The 24,583-nt window shown below is 43.5% G+C and overlaps 1 protein-coding gene across 4 annotated transcripts in view; it reads left to right on the plus strand.

The window, feature by feature from the left end:
- The window catches only part of NHS (NHS actin remodeling regulator), a 370,534-nt gene that overhangs the window by 302,792 nt on the left and 43,159 nt on the right, over positions 1-24,583 (plus strand). For all 4 annotated transcript variants that reach the window (XM_003819529.7, XM_003819530.6, XM_008972924.5 and 1 more), the window contains exons 2-3: positions 19,498-19,650; positions 24,086-24,219. In XM_003819529.7, the coding sequence (XP_003819577.2) occupies positions 19,498-19,650; positions 24,086-24,219 (287 nt within the window). The remainder of the gene's footprint in view (positions 1-19,497; positions 19,651-24,085; positions 24,220-24,583) is intronic.

Genomic DNA, 24,583 nt, shown 5'->3' on the forward strand with positions numbered 1-24,583 from the left:
TCACGTCACTGCACTCTAGCCTGGGTGACATAGTGAGACCTTGTCTCACACACACACACACACACAAAAGTACAGTTAAACAGAGTGAAATTAAGAATACAAAAAAAAAGTGACAGAACTCTCAGAAAATGAGCCATCAGAGAAATGAGAAGTGAGCATATTGGAGGAAATCATGAAAGAAAGGATTAAAGGAGATACTGTAACTGTGAAATGAGGAAAGTAAGACCTGTTCTAATGCCCTTTGCCTCACTCCTTCTGTTCCTGCATTCTGGCTTTGCTGTTCCTCAAACATTCAAACAAGATCTGACCTTGGGTCCTCTGCACTTGCTGTTCTTTCTGCTTGGAATTCTCTTACCACACATTTTCACACAGCTCACCCCTTCACTGGATCAGGAGCCTGCTCAAATGTCACCTTTGCAGAGATGCCTTGCCTAACTACTATCTTAGTTTGAATTCCCCCAGAAGTAGACCCTGAGACAAGGATTCAAGTACAAGTAGTCTATCAGAGAGATGAACCCAAGTAACACAGCAGGGGAGTGGGGAAGTGAGAGGGAGAAGGGAAAGGATCTAAGAAAGGTATGCTATCAAGCAGCCACCGTGTGGGTAGCTGTGCCTCAGTCCTGCTGAGGAACTCTGGGAGATAGTGTAGAACACACTTCAGAGTTATCTTGACCACAGAGGAGGGCATCTGTTACTGCTCCAGTGCGTGCCCTGCGTGTGGGCCAAGCATTCTCCCATTGTCAGAGGGGAAAAAATCACCCTTAGGCAGAGGGTCTTGGGGAATCATGAGAAGCAGCCTTCTGACTGTTGAAGTGAATGCTGAAGGCACATTGGCAAGGCAAGAAGCATCTGCCACAACATCCTCTCTAAAATAGCAACCCCATCACTCTTTATCACCTTGTTCCACTTTCTGACTTCACAGAATTTACGCCACCTGACAGTACATCTGTATGCTTATTTGTCATCTATCTCTCCCAGTAGACAGCAAGTTCCAGGAAGACAGAGAACTCATATGTCTTTCAGTGCCTCAGACGGAGATAGTGGGTGTTTGGTAATTATTTGTTGAGTGAATGAATATTCAGAGAAAGACTGAAACTCGTTGACATCAATATTATCCTCAGCACATGAAAGAGTGAGAGAAGCAGGGCAGAAATCAGTTGCAGGAACGAACGTAAGCATTGGACAATGAGAGCCATAGTAGGGTCTTCAATATGAATGGATAAGAACGTTATTCCAGTTTCCTGGTCTGATGTTTCTGGGGACTTAAAGATTTCATCTTTGCCATGGCCATAACAGCTATTATTTTTTGACCTATATACCAAATGGAAACAACAACAACAACAAGAGTTTCTTTGCAGGCTGGGAAATTTAATATATCCAAAAGAGGGCACCCTAGTCTTGATCCACTAGAGGACTCAGGCCAAGGACAACAGGGAAAGAAATGTGAATGGGACAAAGGAAGGAAGTAGGGAGAGAGAGTGATGGAGAAAGTGCGGTTCAGGGAAGCAGGTGGCAAAGGAAGGGCCTAACAACCTTGGAGTCCTCAGTAAAAATGGAATATTCAACTGGGATTTTATTAACTTTGAGATGAGCTTTTGGGGACCTATTCAAGTAAACACAACCCACCCCAAAGCCCCAAATCCTCACTTGTTACTGTAAAGGCCTGTTAGTCCCATAGTTCAGGCCCTGAACGCTCTGCTCCAGGCCACTGGCTTGAATTCACCCCAGGAAGAAGAAACTTCTGCAGTATGTTGTTGCTGAAAAGGCAGCTTGCCTGGGCAGCCCCAGTAGATCCTGCTCTCTGTGGCTTCGCAGAAAACCCCATCACAAAGGACACTGGCATTTCTAGAATGGACTTGAGCCCATAGCTACTATTGAAAGAAGACTCAGAAGTACACAATGGGAAGCTGACACAATGGTGAAAGGGATGGGAATCTGGGCATCTCTGTGTGCCACTTGTCCCCAGTGGCTTTTGTTCTGGAAAGAACAGACTTTTCTGTGGGTGGATAAAAGGCAAATAAATGTTGTATTCACCAAACCTATTGGTTTGACAGCTTTTAAAAGCAAGTTACAAAAAGTCAGAAGAGTGGCCAAAGCTCATTCTTAAATAAAATGAGATTCCCAAGTTGTGTTTAGGTTCCAATTGCCTTCTCTTCAATACCTTTATCTTTTCATGTAAACATTCTTGCCCTGATATTTAATTCCTCACAGAACTGACAGAAGAAGCCTCATAACCACCCACTAACAGGTGTCTGTGCTATGTCTACACAGGACTGAATCCGCACATTTAATTGAATTCACTGGCAACTTTTGGGAAACATCCAGTTAGAGGACTGGTTTATGGGTTGCGTAAGTGTAATGAAATAATTAATGGTTCTAATTTGTTACTGGAATGACCAGATTAGCCAGCTGTTTTTGCAATGTCAAATTCTGTCAAAAATGCTTGTGTCTGGAGTTGATCCATTGTTAGAACAGTCAGTGTGACCCTACGTGTGGTTTGGGCCATTGCTTGGGTTCAAAACAGACCTCTAGTCTGATGACACTGACTCATTCCATTCGGTTTGCAGGTTGGTGTCATCTGCAATTTCACCTCTATTCCAATTGCTGCATGGGTTTGAGGACTTAAAAAAATAACACACAAAAAAGTACTTCCTTACTCTTTGAGGTTATGGAGTAGCCCGTTCCTTTTCTGATCATGATCTTTGGCCAAGTTGGTCTGGCCTGGATGTCTCTGAGTGAGTGAACTCTGCAACGAAAGTCACTCTCTGGGGCTGAAGGGTGCCCGAAGGCCAGAGGTGGTGTTGGGTTGGGTGACTTCCTGAGAGGGTGCTGGGAAGGCATCTGAGCATGGGCTGGGCCACAGGCACTCCCAGTTCCTAATGCACTGCCTGAGGATCCGCCCTGAAGAGAAATCAAACTCACCCTTTGGGCCAACCAGGTGCTTGCAGCTTTCACTGGCAAGTCTTGGCAAGGGGTGTGTTAGAACAAAGAGTTACTCCACCTGCAGATTCCAAGAGCTAATTTGAAGGTTGAGTTAGAGAAGAAAAAGCAAAAGAGGGGAGAAAAAAAGCCAGCACTCAGCAGAGCTGCAGCAGAAAAGCAGAGCCCCATTTAGTGTACCCTCCTGCACAATCTTCATTTCTGTGGATGCCCCAAAGCAACTCCTAATTCAGCCTGACTCCTATGCATCAGGCTTTCAAGGAAAAGCTTTTGTTAATACTGACTGTAAATTGAGGGGGTGGCTTTAGCAATGTTTTCTGAAGAACAAAAACTTTGGCAGATTATTTCTATAGCACACTGGTGTATTTAACAACATTAGACGACCTTATTAGTTCATAGAGGAAGCATTTATGCAGTACCTACTATGTGTCCAACACTGTGCTTGATGCTGAAATATAGAGAATAAATACTCCTTGCCCTGAAAAAGCATCTAGTTTGACAGGGAAACAAGCAATTAAAACAGTGTATGGGTGGTCCTGTCTTGTTAACCCAGGTCCCCGATTCAGAACTGATCACCATTTAGGGAGGGGCTGTGATAGGATTACATTTGTATAATAGTAGTCTAGAAATCATGTCTTCTCAGCAAACTAAAAGAGGAAAAGATGAAAACATTGGTCTTCCCCTTACCTAAAAGTTCCAATGACTTAAAGGGACATAAAAGCATCCATTGACATGATAGAGCAGTGAAAGCAGAAGCCCACTTCTGGTAAGAGCTGGTAAGATACCAAAGCACTGGAAGGGTGAGCCTCTAACTGCACTCTTGCCATCTGAGTTGAGAGGGATGGGACATACAGGAAGGAAAAACTAAAGAAAAGCACATAATCAAACAATGATACAATAGAAGCCATGTCCTAGGCTAAATAGGGACCAAATGGGTACTCATAGCAATGATATAGCGAGTTCAGTGAATTAGTGTACCATTAGCTGCTGTAACAAACCCCAACATCTCAGTGGCTTAATAAAATTCAGGTTTATTCCTCACTTGCATAGTGTCCAAAATGGGTTTTGCCTCATTGGTGGGTAGCTCTTCTCCTAGCTGGAATTGAAGGATGCAGATTCCTTCCATCTTAGGAATCTACTGTCTTCAGTAGATGACTTCTAAGGTCTCTGTACTCATCTTCATCAAGAACATGAAAGGGGATGTGTGGGAGGTTTCAATGGGCCAGGCTGGAAGTGGTGTGTGTCACTTCTGCTCACATTCTACCAGGTGGACCTCACCATATGGCACACCCAACTGCAAGGAAGGCTGGGAAATATAGTTTAGCTTTGTGCCCAGAAAGAAGAGGAAACGGCTTTGGTGACCAGTGAAGCCAGATGGCCACTCTGAGCTACAGGAAGAGGTCATTCCACTAGCTTTCACCTCCATGTGGACAGGGACCCTCACTCCCTCTCCTTGGTGTCTCTGATGCCTACACTTGAGAATCTCAGGCCTTCCTGGTCATTAGGTCGCCATTGTCATTTCCTCAATGCCGCACCTCCCACTATTCTTACTCTCTTTCACATCTCCCTGTTTTAGTTCATCAGAGTGCTTATCACTACCAATGACATTCTTCCTTATTAATCAATTTACTTACTGGCTTTTGTCCTACCTGGAAGTAAGTTCCATAAGGACAAGGACAATGGCGCATGTCATGTCCACCATTCTATTGCAGTGCCTAGCACAGTGGTTGGCACATGGGAAGTCCTTAATAACTCATTGATCAATGAATGAATGAACCAACTGGGCCTTGGGAGGTCTTGGATGGCTTCACAAAGGAGGTGCAACTCGAGCTTGGTATTGAGTAGAATTTGTCTGGGAGGAGAGATCAAGTAAAGAAAGGACAGATTAAAAGGAGACAAAAAGGACCACAAGATATACAGATTGAACCATTTATGGAATTGAGCCAGATCCATTCAACTCACATTTGAGCACCTATTACACACAGGTCAGTGTTCTAGACCATTGCTTAGCTGGAAGATGAAACACACACACACACACACACACACACACACAAGAAAGCTCGTCTGAGCCAGGGACTAAGACACTTCCCTTTACATAAGAGGGTTAGGCTTCAGCTCCACATCCCGGCCACCAAGGCCCTCCACTGAACCACTTCAGTCTTCCTTTCTGGGGTGAACATGGTCTCCCCACACCAATATCTGCTCCTTTGTGGGGAAGTGATGTGGGGCAGAAAGATCTTGGGCCTTGGAATCAGATGTATGTGCTTCCAGTCCTGCCTCTATGGCCCTCGAGCAAGCAACTTAACCTTTCTGTGCCTATACAGTAAGTTGGAGATAATGAAATGTTCATCCTGGGTTTATCATGGGAACCAAATAAGATTAGCTATATTGAGGGCCTAACCTGCTGTGTGGTTCATGGACATGCTCACTAAGTCATCTTCATCTTCTTCCTAAGCAGCTCCCTACCTGCGCCTCTCTGATTCACATGACTCCTGGCCAAGCCACAATGAACTACTCCTGGGACCTATATCAACAGACTCATTCTAACCTTCATATTAGGTTGGATCACAGGAAATTGCTAATATTAAAAAATTTTTGCCTCAAAAGGGAAATTCCAAATGGTTTAACCTAACGCTTTAGCATATGCTGATCTCTCCCAGCATTTGCTGATCCTATCCAGCCCTTAACCCTCCTCCTACTTCAATGTTACCTCTTCCCTGCACCCCTTCCCTAACCAGAGAGCATGTCTTTTGAACTTGTGTGGCAGCCCACTTGATCCCACCTTGGATTATCACCTAATTTGTCTAATATGGCTACCAGGTTATAAACTGCTTGACGGCACTGATGGTGTTCCTTTCTCTTTAAAGCACCTCTGCACAGTCCCTTGGACATAATAAGAGGTGACATGTTTCCTTTCCCAGACCCAAGTGTGATTAGCTGGGGCCTCCAGTACACTCGGAGGGATTGGGGTCAAGCTTTGCTGATGATCCTCCGCACCATGCCAGCCAGCACCGGGGCCCAAGGCACTTATTCTCCAATGCGACCCTCTAGAATCAGTTGCCTGTTATAACTTTGCTCTCTTCTCCCCTCATCTCTGTCTGCCTCAAACCAACCGGAGAAGAGAAGCACAAAATGCCTTGAACTTGGGAGGGGGAAATAGGGTGTCATTTATCTGGCTTGAGCGATTATTGAGTTTTTGGCTCTTCATTTGCTTACTTAAGAGTTGTAACGTTGAACCACATGAAATTGCCAATATTCAACTATTTTGACCTACAAAAATGTCAATTTCATAGGGTTCAACCTAGTTTTTAGTATTTGGACTCAGGCACAATCACTCAGGGGTGAAGCTGTCTGATCCCTGTGTGTGGTCTACTCACCAACTCCTTGGTAGAGAGATCCCCATGGAGGCTACTCATAGCTTCTGATGGGCCTGTGGCCTTTAGTAGATTCTGTCATTGCTTGTGGAGTTTCCATCATAGGCTCTGGATTCAAAAAGGGCTAGTTCATATTTCCCTTTTCCCTGCAGGTGCCAACATATGTGTTTGATCTCTGGGATAAATGCCAAGACCTCCAGACTTGAGTTTTCAAGTCTTCTGGAGATCAAAGGCTCTCCTCATCACTGTGTGGGCTTCTCTGTGCTGTTACTCAACAAAGCAAGGCCAGCTCCTGCAAGGGCCAGTGGCAGAGTTCACGAGTCAAGGAAGGAAGGGGAGGAGCTCCTAGTTTTCGAAATACTGCAACATGTGGAGCAGATGAATGTGAAGGGAAGGAAGGCTTTATGTTTTTCTCAAATAAACTGGAAATTTAAAATGCAGGAACTTTACATGAATTTTAGTTATTTATTAACTAGATCCACCTGAATGGGATGGCCAGGAGCCTTTCATAGTTTTCTCATTTTATGTACCCAAAGGAATACACAAGACCTTAGCAATCATTGCACTCAACACCTTCAGTCATTTCATGTGACTTCCAAACAAAGTAACCTTTACTGTACATTGCTAGTAGAAAATATCCTAATGACAAATGAAAAACAAAAAGAAATCTAAAACTGAATTAAGTTGTCTTATTGTAGTCATTTTGCAACTATTCAAATAAGTAATTATGCCATTAGGAATCAAGATTTTCAGCACAAGAGAAAATAGATCAATTATAAAATCAAGGAAGTTAAATTAAAATCTGTAATCTTAGATTTGAATTGGCAATAATGTTTTAAACTCATGATTTATTTTCACCTTCTGAAACTTACATATTTTCTAGTCCTGTCTACTGAAGAAGTCTAGAACCAATGACAACCTAGCAACGATGAATACCCCTACCATGCAGAATGTGGTCTCTAAAGTCTGTTTCCTCTGAGAGGAGTCAGGGCTTCTTCAAGAAAGGGCTGATTCTAGGTCTGAGGCAGCAAATGTGCAAGCTGAACGTAGGACACCTCCCTTGATACCACTGCACACTCAGCTAGACTCAAGCTAATTGAGTCACAAGAGAACCCATCTCTTCTGACACCAGAATGAATCCATTATGGGTTAAGTATTTGCCACTCATCTAGCTATGTCTATTATAGAGAGCACATAACTCATTACAAATACCTAGGCTTTTGGGATGGAAATGTCCTTGGAAAAGAATGTCTTTTGGCTTGCAGGCTCATGTATTTATATCTTCTTTGTTGGCCCAATAAGGAGCATCACTTCTCTGCTACCTGCAAAGATACTAATTAGCAAGTAGTGATTCTAAGTAAGTGTAGTGGAGGTGGTATGTGGGGCCTTTTGTAAGTATTTTAAAATTTTCCATCATCACTTACGCTCTCTAAGTAGATTTTAAGAGACTAACCTCCACCTAGGAGAAGGGATTTATTAGCATATATAATTGGATGTCATGTGCTAATTACCTTACTGCTTCACAATCTAACCAAGCCAAGGGCATCTGTCCAAGAGGACAGAAGAGGCTCCATGTGCCATATTGGAAAATAGAACCCTTTTTTTCTTATATCCAGTGGCTGAGTGCAGTGGTTCTTGAATAAAATGGCGATTTTCACATGCTTTTTCTGACCTGCCTGTCCCACTCCAGCTCCATTTTCTTTCCTGGGATGTCAGAGGCACCCATGTTTATGATATCTCATCTTAGTTTGAACAGGAGTGAAGCGATTTTAACATGTCATACTCATCTTCATGGGTGCATTGCCTCCTTTCTTCTCTATTTTTCCCATGGAGAGAGCCTGCTTTCAAGAAACTATGAGTACTAAAGGATGATACTCACGGTCTTCCCTGTAATCAGCCTCACCTGGTTCATCTCAAATAATGGAAACAGATTTGTGTCATTCACCAAGGAGTTTTATTTTTAACCCTTGTTAAACCCATAATCTTGGAAGTATTTCTTAACTATTTGTTTCGCTCTCCTGAAAGAGCAAATTCCTTATTTCCGATCAGTATTATCTTTCTATACTTTTACTTGTTTGCAAACTTGTAACACTGACAGTGTCTCTTCAGGGGGTGTGGGGCTGATGAAGTAAGGATTGGGTCAAGCCCCCATTTCTCCTACCCTGGTTTAAGCTCAGGCATGGAAGCCTTGAAAACTGGCACAAATGTTTCATGACTTGGTGATGGGCTGGTCATTTTCAGTACAGGTTGCTGAAAAGCAAGCACTTTACTGCTATCTAAGAGCACAGTGGCCCTTCTGGTAAAGCTAACCTTGGAGTTGAACTAATTATTAGATTGAACTATTGAGATAGTTTTTTAAGGTCAAGATGGTTGAATATCACCAATTTAATATGGTTCAATCTAATACCTACCTTATTACCTGGCCTCTGTGGTCCACTGACTGGCAACATCAGCATCCCCCTGGGACTTGTTAGAAATGCAGATTCTCAGATCCCATCCAAGACCTAGAGCATCAAGATTTCTGGCAGTAGAATCTGTTTTAACAAAGTCTCCAGGTGATTCCTATGCATACTGGAGTTTGGGAAGCTCCATTTTAATCTATTATGTTAATATTTAAGTCTGCCTTTGAGGGCAGCCTTCTTAGTTCCCCAGTGGTGTGGTTTGTATCCATACAGCCTCACATACAATGATGGTTCCTGGTTAAGAACAAATATTTCCATCAGCATTGTTGAGGCAGGATGGTACATTTTGACAAGAACAATTATGAATCCTCTGCCTATTGTGTGCTCTGTGGAATGGTAGCTTAAACAGTACAATTTCTAGCTTTGCCAAGCGACTGCCACCTTAGTGTCTGGTGTTTTTAAAAGGATGTACCTTGCTGATACATATATATCAAACACTAGGCCATGTGTACATCTAAGATGCCAGTCTGCTCCCCATCCTTTGATTAGGGAGCTGGACTCTGGGGTTAGCTGTGTCTTGATAGCCTCTGTTCAAACTGGCCAAGGAAAGGACAGCCCAGTTCATGCTAAGGAGAGCAAAATCTCCAGTCTGGCCCATAGCATACTCACAATCACATGGAGAATGTGGCCTCGACAGGGGTTTTTAAAGAGAGATGCTCCTTGCGGTCTGTGTTATAACTGGGAGCTAATCCAAATCCAATGCTGGGAGAATGGGTAAATAAACTACAGTGCACCCACGTGGTAGAACATTATACAGCTGTTAATAAGTATTGAGGTTGATTCACAAAGGAAAATTCTTTCATTTCGTTTTATTTTTGAGACAGGGTCTCACCCTGCCACCCAAGCTAGAATGCAGTAGCACAATCTCAGCTCACTGCAGCCTCCACCTCCCAGGCTCAAGAGATCCTCCCGCCTCAGAGTACCTGGGATTACAGGCGCATGCCACCACACCAAGCTAATTTTTGAGGTTTTGTTGTTGTTGTTGTTGTTGTTGTTGTTGTTGTTTGTAGAGATGGGGTTCTGCTGTGTTGCCCAAGCTGGTCTTGAACTCCTGGGTTCAAGTGATCTGCCTGCCTTGGCCACTGCGTTTGGCCAAATTCTTTTATTTTTAAAAAGCAGTATACAATAGAGTATATATGCTATATCTCAACTATTTAGAAACGTACTTGAAAAAATTGCTTGGAAACATGCTAGCATGCTAACAGTGGCCTTTGGTGACAGGATTAAGAGTGGCTTTTTGTTGTTCTTTTAGACTTTTTTGAATGACTGTGGGTATGTGTGTGTGTGAGAGAGAGAGACAGAGAATTAGTCTGTTCTCACACTGCTATAAAGAAATACCTGAGACTGGGTAATTTATAAAAAGAGAAGAGGTTTAATTGGCTCATGGTTCTGCAGGCTGTACAGGAAGCGTGGCAGCATCTGTTCCTGGGGAGGCCTCAGGGAGCTTTTACTCCTAGTGGAAAGCAAAGCGGAAGCAGGCTTCTTACATGGCAGGAGCTGGACTGAGAGGGGTTGGGGAGAGGTGCCACACACTTTTAAAGAACCAGATCTCATGAGAACTCACTATTGCGACGGCAGCACCAATGGGGGTGGTGTTAAACCATGAGAAACCACCCCTGTGATCCGATCACCTCCCACCAGGCCCCACCTCCAACACTGGGGATTGCATTTCAACATGAGATTTGGGTAGGGACACACATCCAAACCATATCAAAGAGAGAGAGAGAGAGCTGTATTGTAATCTTTGTAGCCCTTTCACTACTACATAATAGACATTTAATAAATGCTTGAAAGAAATAAAGAATAAATGAATACTACCTCATAAGCACTTGGATGACAGGGATCCTGTCTTAGCCATCTGTGTGTCCCCTAGTTCCTAGCCCAGAACTTTGCAAAAGTAGCTGCTCAATACAAGTGAGTGGGTTTGAATGAAGGCCCAGACTCCCAGAGCTGCTGGACATGTCAACTTTATCTAATACATTTTTCCTGCTGAAAAACCAAGTTTGTACTGCACCTGAGTCAGTGCTTTCTATAAATCAGAGACTCTTCTAAAATATCATCAGGCCCTAGAATGTGTACTATCTCTCTAAGGTTGTGCCCTCCCCCACTCACTTTCCCCACCCCTGCAATTTTTCTTTGTTTTACCACATTCCCCTCTCTACCCCTTCTCTCTAACCTCTTTTGATAATGCCATCCATCCCCTCTCTAGACCCCTGTGAATGAGAATTTCTTCTTTGTATTGAATCTAAATTTCTTCTATTGCAGTCCTGTGGATAAATGAAACCCATAGTTGGTGCAAAACCCCACTTGAGCTATTTGTGCCAATTTCATTTCCCTGCCAAAGTATACAGGGAGTCATTAACAAGTAACAAAAGCAATCAAACACATTTCCTTTAAGAATTTACATGGGACAATGCCTGGCATTGTCAGGGATCTCAAGAAGTATAAGCTGTGGCTCCTCTTGTCAGAGGCATAAGGATGTGGCTGCAGATGTGTATGGCAATCTAAGATAGTCTGTGAGGAGTGCAAATGAGAGGTGGGAAACAGTGAGTGGCCCAGCAGCTTGGGAGTGGGAAGTAGAAGGCTTTTGTTGAAGATGAGGCTTGGAGGGTAGATAGATGGCAAACAGTGCAGGCATTCTAGGTATACAAGCCAACCAAGGTAACCAAGTTGGGCTCTCCTTTTTCCCTGATCCAATCCTCTTATGAGTTATTTGCTCTGGAAAACTCAGAATGCAAAAGAGACAGAACACAGGGAAGAAAGGAGTTCAGATATTTCATATACTGAATACCTGAGTACATTGAATACCCAGCTATCTATCTTTAACCAGAATGAAGAAAGGGGGGGGGGAGTGTGCGTTTCCACTGCTGTAGCAAAGGTTTTCCATCAATGTCATCTTTCCCTGATGATATGTATACTCTAAGTCTCAAAGTGGCTTATAGTTGTTACTGGTAAATGGGCAGGGCCCTCTCCTGCAGCCATAGTCTCCTCAGAGCAGCTCTTGGTGGGTGTGTCCTTCTGTAAATAAACACAAGGCAAACCCTGGCTTCTGTGGCTGGTTCATCTCAACAACTGCTCTCTGAGCTGAAGTGCACCTGGAATTTTAAAATAAAAATGGATGGAATGTGTACTATCCACAGGTGAGAAGTGTTTTTTTTTCCCCTCCTAAAGACAACCTGATAAATGTGAAAGGTAGAAAATAATGACCGAGAGATATGAAGGGTGCAGAAGCTAGGCTGATTATCCCCATGGGAGGAAGAGGCTGCTGAGGGAAGTGCATGGGCCTGGGCTCAGAAGACATTGGCTTTGGTTTTTGCCTCTGCCAAAAATCAGCTCTGTGATCTAGGGTCAAATATTTTAATCTCAGTTTTCTCATCAGCACATGAAAGGAGTGGCCTAAACAGTGGCTTTCACAGTGTTTTGACTGCTACTCAGAGTAAGAAACACATTTTTACATCACAACCCAGCATACACACACACAAACACACACGTGTGTGCACATGCACATGTGTGACACAAGTGATAGCTTCACAAAACAACACTGCATGCAGTGCTCTTGGGTATTTTCCAGTCTGCTCTATTTTATTTCATTGTTTCTGTTTGTTTGTTTTTTAATTATACTTTAAGTTCTGGGGTACATGTGCAGAACGTGCAGTTTTAAAATGCTAGTCTTGACCTGCTAAATGGATTTCACAATCCACTAATGTGTCATGCTCTTGCAGCTTGAAAAAAAAAATACAGAAGTCCAAATTTCCGAGGTCCCTTCCATTAGTAGAATCCAATGACTCTGCTAGATGCCTAAAGGAATTTTCTTAAAACAATAGCTGAGCTGTGACAGATGACTATGTGCTTACATTCTGGAGGAGGTGTCTGGTATAGAACATGGCAGCAGAATGACCTGAAGATAAACAAGTAAATTACAAACTGCTGCTAAGAAGAATGTCTAGGACTGCAACTCTGCCACTGGCTTAGAGAGTTAGGATCGCTGAGTCATTACACTAAATGCTGTCCAAGTCAACAGATGGCAGAGACTTGGGGACATTGAACCTGTCAGAGAGGTCACAGGCTCCCCAGTTGTGGGCAGTCTTCTTTCCAGTTTCCAGAAATGAGACCCTCAAAGAGTGATCTTTAGTAGCCTCATCTTTGTTTATACTTCACTCAACAAGAAGACAGGCAAAATAAAGCAAAAAGAACCTTGGAGAGCTCCAGACTTTCCTCTTGTGAATTTGGACCCTGATCCTGGCCTCCCAATCTTCTTTTGTTTTCAGCCCAGGAAAGGGAACTAATATTTATTAAGCAGTGACACATGCTAAGGATGTTGTTACTTAATTGGAGCCTGAACCACTGCATGAAGGCTCTGTGATTCCCCTTTCATAGAAGACTTGCTCTGGATCACACTGATGCTGTGATCCATCTTTCCATCCAAGAGCCCAAGCTCTTTCCACCAGCCCATCCTGCCATAGCTTAACTACAGAGTCTGGGTGGATTTTGGTGACTGGCATCAAATGGAGGGCAGGACAGGACAGGGCAGCACATCACTCAGAGATCAAAAAGTTCAAACCCCTCCTTTGTAAAGATGGGGAACTTGAATCCAGGAAAGGTTCAACGACTTGCACAATGTCACATGGTGTCAGAACTGCAACTAGAACCCAGGCTTCTACTGGTCTTTCCACAGGATGTTGGACATTAAAACAACAATGGTAACAGCAATAATTAAACAGTCTTCCTGGTATGAAGCATCATTTTGTTTTAGAAGCTGGGAAAACTATTTCTAGGGGAAAAATTGTTCTAGATCCTTTTAGCGTACAAATAAACACACAGATATGTTCTCCTGTTCTGTAAGTGTTGGAATGTTTCAAGATGCTGGAATTTGTTAAGAGACCTAGATCTTTCTGATGCTGAGAGGTGAACATGAGACACCTCATCCATAGTGGGGAACAAATCTGAATTATTATGGTTCTACAGAACAGGAAGCCCAGCAAGGAAAGACTCTGGGAAACTGGCTCTGGCTTTGGGCTGCTCTGCAGGTGACAGGAGCCTTGGTGGTCCTTGCTCTCCTTGTACTTTACCCTGTTCCTTCCTCCAAACTGCCAAGCAGAGTGGGCAAGGGGATGGTTACCGAGGAAGAAAGGGCAGGCAGGAATAAATGGGTTCACTTGGTGAAATCCCCTTCCCATCCTCCCAATAGATCTGAGCACTCAGGCAGCAGCAACAGACACCTTAGGGAAATTTCCCATTTTGCTCACCAAGCTGATGGCTCCTGAGGATTGGCTTCAGCATAGCAGGGACCTGGAGAACAAACTGGCTATGTATCTGTGACACTGACAATTTCAGGTGCTTATTAATTGATTGATATGCCAACACACTCCTCCCTGTCATGGGGCACCAGAACGGATGGTTTGTGGAGGGATGTGTTCCTGCCCACAAAGCTATGTGTTGGGGGTGGCTGTGGTGGTAGAAGGGCAGGAAGAAGATTAGCAAGGTGTGGGTGGGTAAATGTGTCTGCAGGCACTCTGAGAACGTTTAAAAATTTTTCTTCCCTCCCTTGAAGGGGTACAAATTCCATTTCTGAGTCATTTTGTGCATTTTTCTGAAAATTTCACCACATGTAGCAGTCAAACTTTGATCTCAGCTGTCACCTCCCCCTTCTTAAGGAAGAAGGAGTAGCAGGGGAGAAAGCCAGTGTGGGGTGGGGATGTGAGGTAAGGAGGCTTTCTAGGAAGAGAGGCCAAGAATAAGCATTTTGCACTGCTCCCGGGGGCATAAAGCTGTAAGGCAGTGGGATGCTCACAAGGCTAGGAAAGAGAGAATCAAATGAGTAGCACCCCTAACAGGGCAGGGGAGATTGGGTTAGAGAGGCTGGGGCAAGACTAAGTTTGCCCCTGATTTTTACCCCTTCCCAGTCGTTCATAAAACCAAGCTTCCTCCTGCTCTTAGAAACGGGCCTAGTCTTTCCAAGAGAGTGGCAGCCACTAGTTTTCCTTAATGTCTAAGTTAGCTCATTTAAGAGGACCCCAGTGACCATATCCATCCTTCCAATACATCACTATGAATCAAGATCTTGACAATTCCATTATCTCCAGTGTTTGACAGGGGAATGAACTAAGATCAGTCTATAAAGACTTTTCATTGCCCTGTGGACATTTCCTGCGATGGCATTTTCTTTCAGCAGTTTGGTTTTGTGGTTATCTGTTTGTGGTGTTGTCTTTCTGGTATAATAGAACACATCTTCCCAACCTCCTGCTAGGCACTTTCTGGAAGAGTCACTCAGTTCTTGGTTATACCTGATGCTATGGATGATACAGAGAGTAGCAGTTCTGAATCTTTGTTCTTTATTTTGAAAAGCACTAGATCCTTTTTATGTGGCAGATGGCCCATTCTCACTCCCCTACCCCATCACCCTTAGCTTAGGGAAACTTATTTCAATATTGGTTTGGGAAAGAGTGGCAGCTTAGAAGCCAAACAGAGATGGTTTCTGATCCCAGGTCTTCTACTTACCAGGTGGATGACTTAGCAAATTTACTTACTTTCTCTGAGTTCCCATTTCCTTATCTATAAAATAGGGGCAATATTTTCCTCTTTGAGTTGTGTGCGGGTACCATGATATTATTAATATAATGCACCTGGCTTAGAACTTGGCATATGGTTGGAGCTTCCCACAAGAGCTTGTAGTCTTAGATGAGGGAAATGATACATCCAAATAAACTTTTTCCTGTTGTGGAGGATAAAAATGACACATAGAGCCTTATTTCCTGTTGTAACCCTTGTCATTATCTTCCCCTTTCTTGGGGAGCAGTAACAGAGGGGAGGAATTGACAAGACAAAGCAAGTGACTGACTCTAGAGAAGTAGATAAAGTAGCGGGAGTGTGCATTAGTGATATGGTTTGGCTATGTCCCCACCCAAATCTCATCTTGAATTGCACCTCCCATAATTCCCAGTGTCATGGGAGGGACCTAGTGGGAGGCAATTGAATCATGGGGGCTGGTTTTTCCAATGTTGTTCTTGTGGTAGTGAATAAATCTCATGAGATCTGATGGTTTTATAAAGGGGAGTTCCCCTGCATATGCTCTCTTTGCCTGCCACCATATAAGACGTGACTTTGCTCCTCTTTTGCCTTCTGCCATGGTTGTGAGGCCTCCCCAACCATGTGGAACTGTGAGCCCATTAAACCTCTTTCCTTTATAAATTACCCAGTCATGGGTATGTCTTTATTAGCAGCATGAGAATGGACAGACTAATACAATTAGTTTTCTATTATTTCTATTATTGCATAGCAAATCATTGCAAACTTAGCACCTTAAAACAACACCTATTTATTATCTTTCAATTTCCATGGGTCAGGAGTCTGGGTATGGGTTGACTGGGTCCTCTGCTCAGGGTTAACTGGGCTGAAATCAAGGTGTCAGCTGGGCTCATCCCATCTCATCTCATCTCATCTTAGGCCCAGAGTTCTCTTTCAAGTTCATTGGTTGATGGCAGAATTCAGTTTCTTGAAGTTGTAGGAGTGAGGCCCTCAGCTCCTAGAGGCCACCTGCCATTCCCTGCCACATGTCCCTCTCCACAACACGACAGTTTGCTTCTTCAAGGCCAATAGGAGAGCATCTCTGTTGCTTTTTGTCTCTTTTAAGTATTAACTCAGGATTATACTCTCTCTTTTGATTAACTCAAGTCGATTGAGTACAGACCATAAAACCCTTTTCGCCTTGTAATGTAACTAAGTCACAGGTTCTTCCCACACTCAAGGGAAGGGGATTATACAGGGTATGTGCACAAGAAGGCAGGAATCTTGGGAATCATCCTAAAATTCTGCCTATCACACAGTGGCCCCTGGACGTATGCAAATAAACAGAGGAAAAACCTTCTTGCTTTGCTTTGTTCCATTTTTATGAGAACAAACATTCCTAGGGCACTAAGCCTGCTATCTTGCATAACTTAGCCATGGTGAGATTGTTAAAAAGGGAGGAAAAGGGAGCATGGTGAACCCGAAGATGCAGGGCAGCCTTACAATGGCAGTGGAGCAGCTCACGAATGAATGGATTCAACTGTGGTTGAACTGTTACTTAAGAAAAGGAATAGATTTTTTAAAGAAGGAAAAAGGGGACAGTTTTCCCTGGAAAAGCTCCATTAGTGGCTGTCTGCCTGCCTCTAGTGGACACATAATACTAGTTAATGCTCTGTGACCAAATGACGTCACTGAGAGCAAAGGCATTAAAGAGTTTTCCTCCTTTCCCTGTCTAAGAGATAGACAGGATGGTGGCAACTGATGAGTGAAATGTTCACCTGCTAATGTGTGGCAGAAATCCGATATAGCTTCTCAATGGAGAAAGAAAAAGATTTTGGAAAGAAAGGTGATGATCCCTGGCCCTGCAGGTTGTCATTGTGAGGGTTGGTTCTTCCCAGGAGCCATGACTAGGCTGCCCATGCTGGAACTCATGCATTACTCTTTGTATCTGTGAATTCACAGTCCCAAGCAGCAGGCAGAGTTTAGCAGCCCAGGAACTCAGCACTGGCTTGCCCAACAAGCACAGCAGAAATGTGTTTAGGGTATCAGCAAAGCATGGGCACCAAAAAATGCTTTTTTTTCAGGTAACTTGATATTTAATATTTAATAATGAGGGAAGAGAATTTGCTGAACATCTTTACACTAATTTTATGATATGCCAATTGATTCTGAAATTTGGGATCACCTACTGCAGAAAGGTGGACATGGAGGAGTGAGGACTACAACCTTTTTGGCGTTCAAGGCCTCTAGAGTCTTGATGCCTGAGACCATCCCTAGGGAACTGTATAATACCAAAATAGGAAAAGTCTGCCAGTGTCATTGCTCCCAAACTATTTCATCCAGGCAGAATCACAGTTAAACCACTTTGCACAAAGCCAGAGAACAAATGCTTTATGAGGGTAGGGATTCCTGTGTGTTTTGTTCTGTGCTGTGTTCCAACACCTAGCACCATGCCTGAGACTAAGAGCTACTTGGGAATGTTCCATGGGTGGATGGATGTTTCCATTTTCAGCAGCGTCTTCCCTTCCCTCATGTTGCCCAACTCCTTTCACTCCTACAAGATCCCAAGGCATCATCAGAAGACATTTTGTGTTTCTCAAACCTGCCTGATGATAAAAATAACTTTTCACGTAATATAGATTACCAGGCCTTTCTTTTGGAAATTCTGATTCAAAGTCTAGGTTGATGCCCAGGAATCTGTGTTTTTGACAAGCACTTCTGATGAGCCTTTTCTTCAGATGAACATTAAGATAAATAGGAGGGGCTCAGGTTTTCCCCACACAAGAATTAAAGAGCCATGGCCACTTGACCTGGTTTCTGAGGGGCTGTCAAAAGTTACCACCCTAAGCCTCTGGTCAGCAGTGCTGAGGGAATGAGGGACTAGAAAAGAGTCTTCTGGTCTACCTCTTAGTCATCTTGGCCCAGCCCTGTATCCTGGCTCCCACCTTCCTGAAAAGACGAGCCTAAGGGAAGGGGTGCTCAGAAGCCCCTCTACTTCTAGGACTGCCCACCTGGCTTCTTGCCCATTCTTTCCACAGACAGGCTTTCTGTTCTGTCCCTTCTCCCAGCTGTCATGAGCACATGAATTCATGGTCCTCTCTGTTGGGTTTGGTAACGACCTCTGCCCCATTGGGTAGGAGTTGACTTTTGCATGCAGGGAGAGCCTGATTTCTCAGTCAATCCCCCATTACTGAACCAGAGTGGAAAGAGATGAGACTGGGAGGTGGGGGGAGTAGGGTGGGCCCAGGACAGGAGTCTGGATCTGGATAGTGTGTCTGGAGGGTAAAGCAGACTGGGCCAATTCATGCCATTCCCGAGGCTGACAGGCTACCCAGGTGCTTGTGAGGTCCTCTTTGCAGCCATTTCTTAGTAAAAATCCTCCTGGTTCCTAACATCTGCTTCCAGCAGAATTTCTGTTTAACTCATGGACAGTTCCATCCTAGGATCCCTGTGTACATGAAGAAGATGAGAGTGAGTTAAATGCTGTGTTTGGGGGAAGGAAGCCTTCCTTCCTTGATCTCTTGGATGAGTTGCAAAAACTCATCTTGCATCTGCAGTTTCCCTCCCTTAATACTCATTACCCCTATGATGGTTTCTTTAATGCGTATGCTCACCCCTGGGTGAAACCAAGGAAGAGCAATGCTTTGAAAGATGACAGGCAATGGAGCCGGTAGGTGTAGGGCATGATAAGGATACCTTGGGGATGGGACCACAAGGGACAGAGGCAGGGCAAGGTATAGGCCAAAGTTCAGGTGGACAGCAGGGGCGGCGTGCAGAACTACAGCTCTGAGGCCCTGCGGCCAGAAGGCTGGAGCTGAGGCAGCCTTTCCATTCATCTCTGAGGCTTTCCTCCACATTTTTCAGAAACAGGACCCCCATCTCCACCCCCAAGCAGGCTAGCCAGGGGCTTGTCAGTGTTGATGAGCGACTGTGCCAAGGGTGAGGAATGAAGGTACGGAGAGGATATTAGCTAGTCATAGGTAGACGGTTGGTGTCTTGGAGCCTCCCGTGCCTCGGCTCAGGGGCAAAAGTTGTCCCTATCAGTATCATAAATGCCAAACCTTTCTCCGGCCTTGAGTTAGTTCTTAATGTGAATGCAGTAGTCTGGACTTCCACTCCACCCAGACTTTACTCCTGTCCTCTTCCCCACCCCAGGGTTGGCCAAAAGCACAACTTAAAGCCACTGATGGACAACACCCTGTTTCTTTGTCTTGCAGCCGTCTCCAACCTGGACATCGAGAGTAAGCTGAGTGTGTACTACCGCGCCCCGTGGCACCAGCAGCGCAACATCTTCCTCCCAGCCACAAGGCCACCCTGCGTGGAGGAGCTGCACCGCCACGCCCGGCAGAGCCTGCAAGCCCTGCGCAGAGGTGACAGATCCTGGGCTTGGGGGCTTTTGCGGGAGACAACTCGGAGGTTGTCCCATCCAGGTGTCCTCTGTCCCATCAGCCTCAACACACCCCCTTATTATAGCAAGTACTTTGAAATGCTCCCGTTTCTACCCTGAAATGAAATCCGTGGGTAATATGCCCTACCCATACACATAAGAAAAAATAATATTATGGTCTAAATATGATAATAAAGAGAAATTAAAAGGAAATTATTTATAATAATATCTATTTCAATATGCAAATGCTCGGGCATGACCTCACTAGAAGACATCATGAAGCAGTCAGATGTCTGCACTTGTCAAAAGCAAGTCTGGATTAAGTACAGACCTTCAGAAACTATTCCGAGGGGCAGGAGGGCATGGCCATAAAAACTGGTACATTCAGTATATATTAGATATGGGCAAAAAATAAATACTTTGGATTAGAATGAAAAGGGAATTTGGCTTGACTCATAAATAGGCACTAGGTTTTTCCCCTATAAGAGATTCTGATGGAACATTTAAAATTGTGTGAGACCTGGGACACATTTTCATTGACCATCCTCTGCATTATGGGATGGCTGTCATCTTTGGCTCCCATCCAATCATTGTAACAATTAGAATGATCCCCTAGAGGGCTCTTCTGCTTCTCTTGAGAACCAGTGATCGGTCTAATGCCCCCATTCTTTAGTGGGACATGCGGAGGCCTAGAAAGGTGAGGAAACTTGCTCAGGGTCACACATAGCAGGTTAGGTGTGGTACCAGGACCCAACCTAAGCCTCTGAAATGCCTGCCAGAGCTCTTTTCCTCCTTGCCATACACTGTGTCTCATGGAAATAGATACTGATGTTTACATGTCTCTCACAGTCCTGAGAAAGCTAGAGATAGGCTCATAGCAGTCAAAATAGGAATACAGTTTTTTCTTACACTGGTTGCTTTTCAGTGCCTTAAAACCATTCTAATTAGGACAAGGGGAATAAAAAGTAGCATCATTGTTTTAGAGCCCCCTAAATTGGGTATCAGAAGGGGACATGTCAGCTTTTTTTGGCCTTTAGATTCTTGCTATGGAGATAGATGGTGTCTACACATTCAATGTCTTTCTTCCAAATTCCCTACACTCTTTTAAGAAATGGCATTTTGCAAAAGTATTAAAATGCAAGTAAAATATTTTAATGTCATTATCAAAGTGGAGAAACAAAATGGTGATATTGTTTTCATCTTATTTATTCCACATTTGTATAACTCCTGCCTTTTCCCCTATCCTTATCTTCAATAGTTTGTTGCCTTCAATTATCATCTTTTTTCCCTCCTCATCTTTTTTCCCTTCCTCATCTTTTTTTCCTTTTAATGAAAGAGCTAACCTCCTAATATCCCTAAAGCAATTGTTTCTAAAAATTTTTCTTGGTTATTAGGGGAAGACATTGTGACACTTACAATGAAGAGTGATGATCAGTATCCTGTAGAAGCATCTTTGGCATACTTACCATTCACTTCAATTTTATAGTTGGCTAAGAAGTTCTTTTTTAACTTAAGCCACCTTCTGAAAATCTTTCTTTCCACACTTGCCATTCCTTTGCAGCCTGGATTAGGCACCCTTCCCATAATATCCTGTGCATCCTCCCATCCTGCCACTTAGAATCTTATAATCAACCACTATGGGCCTGTTTTACCAACCAACCACTAATAAGCCATTAATCTATGAGCAACTCAAGGGCAAGGATGATATCTTATTAATTTATTTTATTCAAAGCACTTAGCATGAAGCTGACATATAGTAGGTCCTCAATGAACATTTGTGGAACTGAATCAAGTTTTGCAAAAAACTGGTTGAACATTGAGGGCACAGGATGACTATAAAGGAATCTGATTGTTCTCACCAAATCCTTTCTCAGGTCCCATCATTAGAAATCTTGGGTAACATTAGCCCTTTAGGTATAATTATTTTTATCCCTTTATTTTATTAATAAGTCATCCCTGATTAGGATTTTATGGATTCCACCAGATAACACCAAGCTGCTCGTAAACTATCACATTTCACTGCTTTGTCAGGTTTAGACTTAAAGCAGAACTGAAGAACAGCAAGTGCCAATATCAATTTTCTCTGAACTTCCTCCTGGGGGGCGGTGAGAGAGGGATGTGGGGCCTCCTGGGGTTTGGAAGGAAGACTGTGGAGATGCATTTTACCCTCCACAGACTGGCTTGTTTTGCGGTTGGCTCAATAGCATATCTTGGGTGTAGTAGTTTTAATAGCACTGCAGAGAGCCATAAACAAGAATTATAGCCATCATGGAATTAAAAACATGCAGTGTAGAATTAAAATTAGAAAGTGACTTTTTTTTAACCTTGTCCAAGAAACACAATAGCATACTGCTGTATTCATCAGCATAATCTGCTTCTGCCATCTGGTGGCCATGAATAATACTGACCTATCAGACAACTGCCATGCTCAGCAAATGCTGCAGTGAGCATCCCTGTAGGTTCTCTATTTGGACAGCTGGAATAGCCTTGCTTCCACCATGAGGGAGTGGATAATGAAACACAGACAAATGAGGCTGTGGTGACAGCAGCTCTGTGCTTCTTTTGGAGGTGAGACTGCAAGGAGAGAGCTGGAGGACCAAGATTAAAACCTAGAAATTGGCTGCCTTCAAGATCTGCTTGATAGCAAACCCCCCAACAAATTTTATTGAAGGCAAGGGAGTGTTGTAGAACCTAAGAGTCAAAAAGCAATAACGTATGCTGCCCACAAGGAATCCCTGGTCTAGTGGAGAGACAGACAAGTAACCAGGTAATTTCAATACAGTGATAGGGAGGCTAAGAAGAAATGTACCAAGTCATTTCATAGAGCTTCAGGGAGGGTTTTGTGGAGGAAGTAGCATCTACATGTATTTCAAGTTATTTAGGCTCTGATTACTTTTTTTCCCCCTTAGTAATTCTTTAATGCTCAGAGCCAGTAATGGCTATATGTGATGCTATCATTTATGTTCATAAATCATGGAGAGAGAGATTCATAAGCAACTATAAATAGATAATTATATTTTATATTTCCTTTCCTTTCAAGTTTGAGGCTGCAGCATAAGTTTCATTGGTCTAAGGGAATAAGGAGCAAGATTCCACTGCAGTTTCAGGCTGTAGTGGACTAATGTTCTCCCTACCTCAGCACCAGAAAAAGGTATTATTAGGGAGCCATTAATCTAGCCTGCCTACTCCCAGCCTAGAGCAAAGAAAGATATATGTTTAAGATTGTGTAGGAGGGGAGCGATTGAATGGAAAATTGAGTTGATGTCTCCCTTCCAACTACTCCCCTCCTTTCACTTCTTCCTAACCAGTAACACCTGTAAGCGACTCTTCTGTATGGATTTAAGAATGTAAACACTTTTCCTTGTGTTACCCATTTAGAAAAGCCCACTGTTTGCTTGCATAATGATGGTGGCATTGGAGGTGGGCACTTTAACAAGGAAGACATTTATCTTAAACAGCCTTCTGATAAACATTGACTTTGGAGGCAGTTTAGCAAAGACTACCTACATGGTTTTGAAGACTTTGCTCTGATTGCTTATGGGAGCCAACATTTGTCAGAAGAATCCCAAGCAAAGGGAGATGGGGAATACTATCACATCTTCTCGACACAGACACTACATTCAGGCAGCGAGGCACACGGACAGCCAAGTCAGACATGGATAGAATCAGAAAGTTCAAGAGTGCTCAGTTCCTAGTTTAGGGGGCAGCACATTGAATGGGGCAAAGAAAATGGAGCCAGCATTGGGCAGGCCTGTCAGAAACAAGTAACAGGACCTAGAAAAGCGCATGGCAGTGAAGGCACCCACCACAGCCCATTCGAAATACAGAGAAATGTAATACATTCTAATTTTAAAAGACTAGACTTTAATGAAAGCATAAATTCACTCTCAGTCACTCAGCAAACATGTGATGTAAATACTCCCAACATGAGTTATTTCCAGGTACCAACAGTTGAAAAATGGACTCACACAAATTCCTGAATATGTAGCAATCAGCTCCCCTGAGCCAGTGACAGCCAGCTCCCGTACCCAGTGGGTGGGCCGGGCAGCTCTGTTTTGTCTGTGCCTACTTTCCACTCCAGTACTGATGGCAGCAAATCTTCCACTATGTTCTCAACTTTTGTTGTTGTTGTTGTTGCTTATGTTGTTTTGAAATAAGTCACACTGAACTCAGAAGTGAGCCCTCTTGTACAGATTATGAGATGGATCCACTGAAATGTATGCATCCAATTTCATATTAATAGTAAGTGAAAGTTCAATTAAAAACCATTCTGAAAATCTTATTTGGTATTCAAATTAGCTAAAGTAATGAAAACTCACTTTTTTTTTTTTACAGCCTTTTGCTAACACTCCCAAGGGGAAAAGAGAAATTGAAAATGCCAAGTGTATTTCAGTATTACTGCTTTTTCTCCTTCTTAGAACATCGGAGCCGGAGCGATCGCCGAGAGCAAAGAGCAGCTGCCCCCCTTTCCATTGCAGCTCCTCCACTGCCAGCCTACCCTCCAGCTCACAGCCAGAGGAGGCGTGAGTTTAAGGACCGTCACTTTTTAACGGTAAGTTTGGTGGCCACCTGCAGCCCTATGCTTGCTGCTGAGGAAACATCAGTTTGTCTGGGAGTCAGTTTCCTGCCTCCCAGTGAGAGAGGCTGGGCTGGCTAAGAGCTCAAATCATGGGCATTTGGGAACAAATTAATTTCCCTTCCTTTCATTCCTGAAAGAAACGCCTCTTTTTTGGAATACAGACATATTTTTTAGTTAACTGGTAGCACAATGCAGTAAAGCAAGAATAATTACAGACTAAAATCAGGAAAAAAAATACATACTTCAAACCTCGGTTCTTCTGCTTGCAAGCTGAAGGATTCAGGATAGGTTACTTATGTTCTTTGCCCTCAGTTCCCTCATCTGTAATATAGGGATA

The sequence above is a fragment of the Pan paniscus genome, chromosome X (genome assembly GCF_029289425.2).
Source record: "Pan paniscus chromosome X, NHGRI_mPanPan1-v2.0_pri, whole genome shotgun sequence".
NCBI classification, from domain to species: Eukaryota; Metazoa; Chordata; class Mammalia; order Primates; family Hominidae; genus Pan; species Pan paniscus.